This window comes from Desmodus rotundus, chromosome 1 (assembly GCF_022682495.2).
Source record: "Desmodus rotundus isolate HL8 chromosome 1, HLdesRot8A.1, whole genome shotgun sequence".
NCBI classification, from domain to species: Eukaryota; Metazoa; Chordata; class Mammalia; order Chiroptera; family Phyllostomidae; genus Desmodus; species Desmodus rotundus.
This window is the reverse complement of record NC_071387.1, coordinates 67,032,496-67,044,907: the sequence shown is the minus strand read 5'-3', so window position 1 is coordinate 67,044,907 and position 12,412 is coordinate 67,032,496. Positions and strand designations below refer to the sequence as shown.

The 12,412-nt window shown below is 37.6% G+C and overlaps 1 protein-coding gene across 3 annotated transcripts in view; it reads right to left on the bottom strand.

The window, feature by feature from the left end:
- Positions 1–12,412, bottom strand: part of FOCAD (focadhesin) — a 320,136-nt gene that overhangs the window by 250,284 nt on the left and 57,440 nt on the right. For all 3 annotated transcript variants that reach the window (XM_045193625.3, XM_024558416.4, XM_045193626.3), the window contains exon 5: positions 5,063–5,167. In XM_045193625.3, coding sequence (XP_045049560.2) covers positions 5,063–5,167 — 105 coding nt within the window. The remainder of the gene's footprint in view (positions 1–5,062; positions 5,168–12,412) is intronic.

Below are 12,412 nucleotides of genomic sequence, written 5' to 3'. Positions count from 1 at the left end.
TTCCAAGTACTGAGAACCAGAGGCCTGCAACCAAGACTACTTTACCCAGCAAGGCTCTCAATCAAGATAGAAGACCAAATAAAGAGTTTCCCAGACAAAAGAAGTCTAAAAGAATACAGCTCCACCAAACCAGCTCTGCAAGAGATGCTAAAGGGACTGCTTTAAGGAAAGGAAGGAAAAGAGAAAGACAGAGGAACACAGGTAGGAAATAATGGCAATGAATAACTACCTATCGATAATAACCTTAAACGTAAATGGATTAAATGCTCCAATCAAAAGACATAGAACAGCTGAATGGATAAGAAAACATGACCCACACATATGCTGCCTACAAGAAACCCATCTCAGGACAAAAGACTTACACAGACTGAAAGTGAAGGGCTGGAAACAAATCTTCCAAGCAAATGGACAGGAAAAAAAAGCAGGGGTAGCAATACTCATATCTGACAAAATAGACTTCCAAAGAAGGGCCATAAAGAGAGACCCAGAAGGTCACTTCATAATACTCAAAGGAAGAATCCACCAAGAAGACATAAACATTGTAAATATATATGCACCCAACATAGGAGCACCCAAATACATAAAGAAAATCTTGGAGGATTTCAAGAAAGATATTGACAGCAACACAATTATAGTAGGGGATTTTAACACCCCACTATCAAAAATGGACAGGTCTTCCAAACAAAAGATCAACAAAGATATTGTGTCACTTAACAATACCTTAGAGGAAATGGACTTAACTGATATATACAGAGCTTTTCATCCCAAAGAAGCAAAATACACGTTCTTTTCAAGTGTCCATGGAACTTTTTCAAAGATAGACCACATGATAGGACACAAAGCAAGCCTCAACAAATTCAAGAAAATTGAAATCATATCAAGCATCTTCTCTGACCACAAGGGTCTGAAACTAGAAACCAACCCCAAGGGTAAAAACCCAAAACACTCAAAAGCATGGAGACTGAATAGCATGCTATTAAACAATGAATGGGTCAAGAATGAGATTAGGGAAGAAATCAAAAACTTCCTGGAAACAAATGAAAACGAACTCACAACAACCCAAAACCTATGGGACACAGCAAAGGCAGTCCTGAGAGGGAAGTTCATAGCAATACAGGCCTACCTTAAGAAGTTAGAAACAGTTCACACAAACAACCTAACCCTACGCCTACAAGAACTGGAGGAACAACAACAAAGACAGCCCAGAGCAAGCAGAAGGAAGGAAATAACCAAGATCAGAGCAGAACTAAATGACATAGAGACTAAAAGCACAATTGTAAGGATCAATGAATCCAGGAGCTGGTTCTTTGAAAAGATAAACAAAATCGACAAGCCTTTTAAGTAGGCTCATCAAGAAAAAAAGAGAGAGGATCCAAATAAACAGAATTAGAAATGAAAGTGGAGAGATTACAACTGATACCACAGAAATACAAAGGATCGTAAGAAATTACTATGAAGACCTGTATGCTAAGAAATTTGAAAACCTAGATGAAATGGACACATTTCTAGAAAAATATAATCTTCCAAAACTGAATGAAGAAGAAGCAGAAAACCTGAACAGACCAATATCAGCAAAGGAAATTGAAGCAGTCATCAAGAAACTCCCATCACACAAAAGCCCTGGACCAGATGGTTTCACAGGAGATTTCTACAAAGCATTTAAGGAAGAACTAACCCCTATCCTTCACAGACTATTCGAAAAAATCCAAACTGATGGAAGACTCCCAAACTCTTTTTATGAAGCCAACATCATCCTAATCCCGAAACCAGGTAAAGACACAACGAAGAAAGAAAACTTCAGGCCAATATCGCTGATGAACATAGACGCTAAAATTCTCAACAAAATATTAGCAAACCGCATCCAGCAATATATTAAAAAGATCATCCACCATGACCAAGTGGGATTCATCCCAGGGATGCAAGGATGGTACAATATTCGCAAATCAATAAACATAATACATCACATCAACAACAGCAAAGACAAAAATCACATGATCATATCAATAGATGCGGAAAAAGCATTTGATAAGATACAGCACCCATTTCTGATAAAAACACTCAGCAAAGTGGGAATAAAGGGAGCAGTCCTCAACATAATTAAGGCCATATATGAGAGACCTACAGCCAACATCACACTCAATGGACAAAAACTTAGAGCTTTCCCACTAAGATCAGGAACTAGACAAGGATGCCCTCTCTCACCACTCCTATTCAACATAGTATTGGAAGTCCTAGCCACAGCAATCAGACAAGAAAAAGCAATAAAAGGCATCCAAATTGGAAAGGAGGAAATGAAACTGTCACTGTTTGCAGACGACATGATAGTGTACATGGAAAACCCTATAGACTCCACTCAAAAACTACTCGACCTAATAAATGAATTTGGCAAAACAGCTGGATACAGAGTCAATACCCAGAAATCAAAGGCATTCCTGTACACCAGCAACGAAACTGCAGAAACAGAAATCAGGAAAAAAATCCCATTCGATATAGCAACAAGAAAAATAAAGTACCTAGGAATAAACCTAACCAAGGAGGTAAAAGACCTGTACTCAGAAAACTACACAACACTGAAGAAAGAAATTAAGGAAGATACAAACAAATGGAAGCATGTACCATGTTCATGGATTGGAAGAATCAACATTATCAAAATGGCCATACTACCCAAAGCAATTTATAGATTCAATGCAATCCCTATTAGAGTACCCATGACATATTTCACAGATATAGAACAAACATTGCAGAAATTCATATGGAACCATAAACGACCTCGAATAGCTGCAGCAATTTTGAGAAAGAAAAACAAAGCAGGAGGGATCACAATACCTGATATCAAACTGTATTACAAGGCCACTGTAATCAAAACAGCCTGGTACTGGCATAAAAACAGGCACATAGACCAATGGAACAGAATAGAGAGCCCAGAAATAAACTCAAGTCTATACGATCAATTAATATTTGACAAAGGAGGCAGGAGCATAAAATGGAGCAAAAACAGCCTCTTCAACAGATGGTGTTGGGAGATCTGGACAGCTACGTGCAAAAAAATGAAACTCGATCACCAACTTACGCCATACACGAAAATAAACTCAAGATGGATAAAAGACTTAAATATAAGCCGTAACACCATAAAAGTCCTTGAGGAAAACATTGGCAGGAAAATCTCAGACATTCCACGCAGCAACATCCTCACAGACACATCCCCTAAAGCAAGGGACATAAAGGAAAGAATAAACAAATGGGACCTCATCAGAATAAAAAGCTTCTGCATGGCTAAAGAAAACAGCACCAAATTACAAAGAGTACCAACAGTATGGGAAAACATATTTGCCAACGATACCTCAGACAAGGGCCTGATCTCCAAAATATATAAAGAACTCACTCGACTCCACTCCAGGAAGACAAACAACCCAATTAAAAAATGGGCAAAGGACTTGAACAGACACTTCTCCAAGGAAGACATACAGAGGGCCCAGAGACATATGAAAAGATGCTCAGCATCACTAGCCATCAGAGAGATGCAAATTAAAACCACAATGAGGTATCATCTCACACCAGTCAGAATGGCCAACATAAACAAATCCACAAACAAATGTTGGAGAGGATGTGGAGAAAAGGGAACCCTTGTGCACTGTTGGTGGGAATGCAGACTGGTGAGGCCACTGTGGAAAACAATATGGAATTTCCTCAGAAAACTAAAAATGGAACTGCCCTTTGACCCAGTAATTCCGCTGCTGGGATTATACCCTAAGAACACTGAAACACCAATCCAAAAGAATCTGTGCACCCCAATGTTCATAGCAGCACAATTTACAATAGCCAAGTACTGGAAGCAACCGAAGTGCCCATCAGCAAACGAGTGGATCCAAAAACTATGGTATATTTACACAATGGAATTCTACGCAGCAGAGAGAAAGAAGGAGCTTATACCCTTTGCAACAGCATGGATGAAACTGGAGAGCATTATGCTAAGTGAAATAAGCCAGGAAGTGAGGGACAAGTACCATATGATCTCACCTTTAACTGGAACATAAGCAATAGAAGAAAAAAGCAAACAAAATATAACCAGAGACATTGAAGTTAAGAACAATCTAACAATAGCCAGGGCGGGGGTGGGGGGTGGGGGCGGGGATAGTGGGAAGAGGGTATTACAGGAACTACTATAAAGGACACATGGACAAAACCAAGGGGGAGGGTGGAGAGGGGGGAGGGAGGTGGGTTCACCTGGGGTGGGGTAGAGGGATGGGGAGAAAAGGCATACAACTGTAATTGCATAACAATAAAAAAAAAAAAAAAAAAAGAGAGACACTGTTGACTTATTCTCAAAAGGAAAGCACTGTAAATATACCTTAAGTAGGCACCACTCAACATTTTGGAGAGACTCTCTCTCAGCTTTGAATTTCTGTGGTATCCAATGCTCAGAACTGCAGGTGCTGTATGCTCAAGCCAATGAGGATCCTCATGTATCTTTTACTTTCCCTGTTGAATTGTCAGCCTGTGTAAGCCATTTTCCACCAAGAACCAGTACCCTTGTTTATGGCCCCATGTTCTCATTCTTTTGAAGCAGGCATTTCTGGATGCATCACTAAACAGAGTTCCTAAGACAAGATGTATTGATTACTGGCATCCTCTGGGGTACTCTGTTCACTGGATGGGAGCTCCTGTCTTAAGAAATGGCTTTCTAGGACCTTCAAGGCAACGGTTAAAGTCACCTTCACAAATAAGTACGATGCTATCTTTTGTCCACAACTCCCCCATAAAATCCACTGTATTTCACTTTAATTGTTGCTGTGTGGTTTTTCTTTTTAAAGTAATTCTACCAAGTTATATTCTATAGATGACAAGGAAAAGGTAAATCAAGGCTCCTAACTACTGACCTATCCCTGGGTAATAACCCTTTGCTAGTCTCCTACTATTTTTCATAGTGAGAAAGTTTACCCTCCTGCCTTAAGTACACTTGCTCATCTCTGAAATAACTAATTCTTAATGGATTAGCATGTCTCAGTTCATAACAATTCACACAATAAAAACCATGTTTTGAAAGAAAGGAGAAAAGGCTTACCTAATTGAATATATATCTTGAATGTTCTTCTCCCCAGCTTGTCCTTCCTTAACAGCTTGCATTTGTAATAATTTCATAATGGCTTTTAACAAGCCATGTGTATTCCTGTAAAAAACATATGACACCATGTTAAATATTATAGATATAAAGCAAATATTCTAATGACATGCTTAATTTTACCATTTTTAAATAACTGAACACTTGCTACCCATACTGAACAGTAGCCACCCAGCTCATTCCACAGCACGGCCAAGGAGAGGCCTACAGGCAGACAGCTCCCAAAAAGGAGAAGTAGGGCTGAAAAATCAAACCACCAACTTATCAATCACCTACCTACACACACTCGGGGGAAAATCAATCAGGAGAAACAAACATGAGCCTGCATAATTGCAGGCAGTGACCACATCAGTTACCCATGCTGAATAATCAAATCCTTCATTTATAAATATTAGCAGACCATGAATTATTATTGCAGACATATGAGTAACAAGACATGAAATAAATCAGCCATTCAAAACAGTAGGCCAGGGGACCAATCAGAACAACCCCCATTAAAACAAAGTTAATGGGAGTGGGGAATAAAACTTTAAATTTTTTCCTTATTCCTGTAAGAGGCAGGAGGATAATACATCAAAAAGAAAAATAGCCTACACTTTTTGTTTTATTTTTTCCTTATGATTAATATTTTTAATTGCACAATGGGATTTTTTTCCAGTTATAGCTTTATTGAGGTAAAATTAACAAATACAATTATAACATGTTTAAAGTGTACAAGGTGATATATGTACTGTACATTGTGAAATGATTGCCATAATTAACTAATACATCATGACTCACCTGGCTACTTTTCTCTAAAAATACAAAAACTGCAATAGTCAATAGAGAACCACAGAGATGTCAGTAAAGTAGGGCTTTTGACTCTCTTCCTCTAGCTGTGCCCTCTGTCCAGTCAGGGGACGGGAAGAAGGTGGGGAAGCAGGTGGAAGAGAGCAAAGGAGCATCAGCAGTCCCTCCCACATTGCAGGTTCCCAGTCAGCTCACATTCTCCCAACTTATGATAATACTTATTCTAGTTCTTTATCGATTTTATATTTTCATTTAACCCTTTTGTAATATAATGAAGTATACAGTGATATAACTGTTCTGATATCATTTATTGATTTTTGTGTGTGTGTGAGAGAATGTTTAAAATCTACTCTCTTAGCATATTTCAAGTATACAATACCACATTGTTAGCTACAGTCAGCATGCTGTTCACTAGATCCTGGGAACTTACTCATCTTATAACAGAAAGTTTGTGCCCTTGGGCCAATCTCTTTCCATTTCTTTCACCCCCCCACCCAGTCCCTGGCATCCACCTTACTTTCTAGGAGTTCAACTTTTTTTCTTTTATTTAGATCCCACCTGTAAGTAATACCATATTATTTGTCTTTCTTTGGATTGTTTCATTGAGCGGAATGCCCTCCAGATTCATCCATGTTACCCTGCCCTTTTTGTATAAGATCTTCCTGGGAACTAAAAAGAAATTCTAGAAATAAGAAAAGATATTTGTTAAATAAAAAATTAATTATATTTTAGTCATATGTAACATATTAACATAGTATGTTAATATTTCAGACCACTGATTGTATGCTAAGTATTCTTCTAAGTGCTTACCACGTATTATGTCATTTGCTATGCAGAATAATAGCAAGTTACAAATCACTGTTAACGTATTTTGTAGCTACGACGAGGACGTGGACTTAAGTAATTGATGTCTGTTGGTGCTATTGAGTGAGGTGTTATTGAGTGTACTCTTTCATGGCATTAAATTTTCCAACTGACCAAAGGCTTGGCAATGCTGTCCAATACAGAGGCCAATAGCCACATGGGGCTGCTGAGCACTTAGAATGTGGTGAATCCAAATTGAGATGTGCTGTAAGTATAAAATACATGCTGGATTTAAAAGACTGAGGACACAAAAAAAGAATGTAAAATAGCCATGCCTAATGTTTTATATTGATTACATATGGAAATAATAGTTTGACATGTGGGGTTACATAAAATACATTATTAAAATTAATATCACCTGTTTCTTTTTATTTTTTAATGTGGCTACTAGAAAGATTTTGATTATATATGTGGCTCACATTTGTGGCTCCCATTACATTTCTATTACCCCGCACTGCTGTAGACACTCATACGATTTAGTTCCTACCTAGGTTCTTTGGTGAGCATTGAGGTTCCCCTTGCAACTGAAGCATTTTCCACAATCTTTACAACATGCAATGTAGTGTCATGAATGCATCTTTTGTGAAAGCTATCACATGTGTATGGTTTCTCTCCTGTGTGGAGTCTCTGGTGAACACAGAGGTCTGTCTCATCACTGCATAAAGCCTTTCCCCTAAGATTCTCTCTCCTGCACGTGTTCTCCGGTGGATGTCAAACAGAGCTTTAGCTTTCCTCACATACCCTACGTTGGTATTGTGTCAATCCCATGGTACTCTATGGCCAGTGAATCCCACTGGGACTCAATACAATTAAAAAGTAATTTTAAAAAATACTGGAATAAACTGTAGTTGTCTCCCATTGCACGGCATCTCTTTGAGCTTTCCTTGGGAATAGAGGTGTTGCTCATGTTCTTCTGATGACCTTCTCTACTGACACTCTGAGTTTCTAGAATAATCCTCCTCTAAAGCTTAGGAAAAAAGATATCTCAACATCCCAACTTTTAGAATAAATTCCTTCTTCATATCACTCACTTTTACAGCATCAAAACCATTCTGTAGCTGAGGATACTGGATTTTAAGGAATGGTATCTTCCAGTGTATCCTCTAGCTCTTCACAGCCCTTCACACTTCCTTTTACAAAGACCTGGAGATTCTTCTGCATGGAAATCATAATTGTTCTATAAACCCTTTATTAAGCACCCACTCCTGGGTATGAATGTCTGGACTTAGTCATACAGGGCAGAGTTACAGAGGCTCCTCAGAGCTTCAGGACAGTCTGACTCCTCCAAATACAGAGATTCGCTAACGCTAACACCCCAGGCCTCAGGGTTGCAGTCTTGCTTTTTGCAAAGTAGTTCCTCGGAATAGTACAAACCTTATGGCTCTGACCCAGGCCTATGCCTAGATGTTATACAACACCATGAAATCTCAGGTCTGCAGCTATATTTAGCAGATAAATTCTCATCATCAGAGTGAGTGAGCAGTTTCCATATTGCAGTATCTGGCTGGGACCTGTCATAGGGGGCTGACTTCGGTTTGCACTGGTCGGAGGATCACTACATGTTCACAAGTGTCCCTGTCTAGATTCTAGCCTTCATGCTTATGCAACTGGAAATCAGCTCTAATGTCTGATTTAAGCTAAAATGACTCCACTTACATAAACCTGGAGAAAGTCCAGGCTGTACCTAGTAACCACATAAAGCCACTTCTCTTGGGCCTAATGATTAGTTTAAATGGTATTCATTTTAGATGATCAGTGTTAATTGAATTTCTGGCTGAATTTCTTCCAAGAAATATGGATTCATTAAATACAGGCATACCTCAGAGATACTGTGTGTTCAGTTCAAAACCACCACAATAAAGAGGGTCATAATCTTTTTGCTTGTCATGGAGGGGCCTGTATTCAATTTGTAAAAAATCACATTTGTAAAGCACAATAAAACAATAAAATGTGGCTATAATCCTTTTTTGTACGTGAAACTAGATTGGTTTTCCTTTTCTAATAATTTATTTGTCATATGACTAGAGCTTTAGAGAGGCAGGTAACAGACCTATAATTTTAACTAACATGGGCCACCCACCCCTTTACAAAAGCAGTAGAATCCCAGAGACAAGCACACACATCATATTTGCATCGAATTCCAGGGAGTTCACAGAACCACTGAGGCTGACGAATGAACTTCACTTTTTTAACCTTTAACCTAGGTCTTGCTTGGTCTTATTTATAGATCCAGATTTTACCATGTGAATAACTGTGTCCTTACTGTATTTTAAGTAAGAGTGTAGCATTACTAGATTATGATTTTTTAAAGATATGGTATCAGTTAAGTCACATACAGAACTATTCAAGTACTAACACATTTACCTTAAATTCAGTTGAATAACTACTTAAATTATTTAAACATTCCCCGTGGGTTGAGTGGAATGATTTCAGATTTTTATGTAAATCCTTGCTTTAATTCTAATTAGCTAGGGAATATTGGGCAAACCACTTAACACCTAAGGAGCCTTCACAGCCTCATCTGTAAAATTAGAATTACAAAAATAGGCCCAGCTTTTGTGTTGTTTTAAAGAGTAAATAAAAATATGTCAATAAAGTACCTGGTTATTTTTTCAAAAAGTTGTGATAATCTAGTATGTATAACTGTACCATAAATATTGTAAAGTTTTTTACTCTTTAATCATTCAGTTAAAGAATTAAGCCTAAAATAACTATAAACCTACCCTAATTTCTAGTATTTTCCATCTCGCCTCACAAAACCCTCTTTTATTTTCAAGCCATTGCTACTCTGTACCTGAGATCTGCTCTTACAAAATTAAACATTTTTATTGAATTCTGTATGATTAACAGAAGAGGTTATAATAGTTTGAATAGTGCTGAAAATCAAAATAACGAATTAGAAGAAAACATAAACACTGAAAAAGCAAAAGTCAAAGAAAGCATAGAAGAAATTTTTGCTGAACTCAAATCTTCAAATTGAAAGGATTATTACCAAGTATTATGCAAGATACCAGAAAAAATTAATTGCTAGAATTTCTCAAATCCAAAGATATAAAGAAAATCCTATGAATTCTCAGATTTTTAAATGACATCTATAAAATAAAGACCATTAAACTGATATAATTTCTAATTTGGCATCAGAATTCTCATCTGCAACACTGAAAGAACTGATGGATATAGAATTATCAGCAAAGGTTGATGTAACTTAATAAATCTAAACCTACCCACAAACAACTGAGAGGAATGTGTAATGACAAAAGAAGTCTTTTCAGACATAACACTATAAATTTTTCTTAAAGAAGTTCTCCAGTTAAAAGATAATGCATGATGATTGCACAGTTTTGTTAATATACTAAAACTGCTGCTTTGTACACTTTTAAAGGGTGGTTGTACAAAGCTTTTATTTTTTTAAAGATAAAGCATAAAAAATAATCGATGAAATAGATGTAGACTACAAAGAACTTTGATTAAAGTGAATACCAGAAGAACTTACAATAAGGTCTTTATCATGTTTCTAATGTGGCTATGAAATTAAAGCAATTGTTAAGAGAGAATTGGTAGGGAGGTGTGAAAAGAACCAAAAAAAAAAAAAAAGACAATCTGTAAGTAAAATTCCAGATAGTTTTAGCAAAGTTAATAGGAAGCGTTTTCAGGGGAGAGAAAACACAAAGTTAAAAATAAGAGATAGTTTGAGAGAAAATATTTATAACATATATGACAGAGAAAAGATTTAATATCCATAAAACAAGAAAAGCAACAAAATAAGGTAAATCATATTAGAAACATAAGCAGAGAATACAGATATGCAAATCACAGAATAAGAGTCATAATATCCTGTGTTGATGAGTGAATGGGGAAATAAGCACTTTTGTGTTGAGTATACACTGGTTAAGCTTTTATGGAGAGCAATTTGGCAGTGCCTATAAAAACTTTTAATACATGTATCCCTTTTCCCATAAATTCCACTTCTAAGAACTCCCCCTTAAAAAAAATTATCCATTCATACACCTGAAAAAAATACCTTACACTGCATTTGTTACCTTTTTTAAAAAATCAAAAAAAAATTCATGACTATTAATAGAGAGTAAAATATGACCCATCCATACTATGTAATACTCTATGACCATTGACAAGGATGCCGTTTACTATGTAACTGTGCAACTATAATTATGTCAATTTCTCCCTGTAAGCCAAAAACATCATGAGTGCAATGACCATGTCTGCCTTCCTCGCCATGATGTCATAGCACCTAGCACAGGTATACAGGAAATATCCAATAAATGTTTAATTAACAGATGGCTAGATGGACGAAACTGCTAAGGTTCTGCCTTGCTTGACTACAGAGGCGACCTCTGAAGGTAATTTCTACTTCTGCAATTACATGAGTTTACATATGAACCTTAAAATTAGAGTATCTGATATCTTTATTATTAAAATTTGTTAGTTTATTACTAAATTAACAAATACAAATGGTATTATTAGTTGTGGTTATGAGCCTTTCATTTTAGGAATTACACATTTAGCAAATAAGGGCATTGGAAATACTAGGAAGATAAAATTGATATAGAATGCTTTTGTATTATCAAGCAATGAAATAACCCTGCTGGGGAGAGAGAGGCAGGTGTTTTGTTTTGCTTTTAGATTTTTTTAATACATCTTAATCCATGTACTTACAACATTCAAACAAATTAAGACTCCCGAACTTCTGGCCAAGATGGAGGCGTAGGTAGACCCACTGTGCCTCCTTGCACAACCAAAAGAAGGACAACAACAATTTAAAAACAAAAAACAACCAGAACTGACAGAAAATTGAGCTGTATGGAAGTTCGACACCAAGGAGTTAAAGAAGACACATTCATCCAAACAGGTAGGAGGGGCAGAGATGGGCAGCGGGACAGAGAGAACTCGCAGCAAGGTGGTGGCTGGAGGACCAGGGCAGGCAAGGCGGCGGCTAGTAGAGCGGGCAGTCTCCCACATTCGCGTGCAGATAAACCAGGAGGAACAACTGGGAAGCAAAAAACAGACCACACAACCCAGGGCTCCAGCTCAGGGAAATAAAGCCTCAACCCACTGACTGAAAACACCTGTGGGGTTGAGGCAGCAGCAGGAGAAACTTTCAGACTCACAAGAGAGGTCATTAGAGAGGCCCACAGGGGCCTAGAACGTACACAAACCCACCCACTCGGGAAGCAGCACCAAAAGGGCCCACTTTGCTTGTGGGTAGCGGGGGAAGCGCCATTGTTCCCTCTTAGACCTCTTCCCCATATACAGCGTCACAACGCAGCTACGTGGCTTACCCCACCCTGGTGAATTCCTAATGCTCCTCCCCTTACTATATAACAGGTGCCTCGAGATAAAAAAAATGGCCCAAATGAAAGAAGAGATCAAAGCTCCAGAAAAAATACAACTAAGCAATGAAGAGATAGCCAACCTATCAGATGCACAGTTCAAAGCACTGGTAATCAGGATGCTCACAGAATTGGTTGAATATGGTGGCAAATTAGATGAAAAAATGAAGGCTATGCCAAGTGAAATAAAGGAAAATGTACAGGGAACTAATAGTGATGAGAAGGAAACTGGAACTCAAATCAATGGTGTGGACCAGAAGGAAGAAAGAAACATCCAACCAGAAAAGAATGA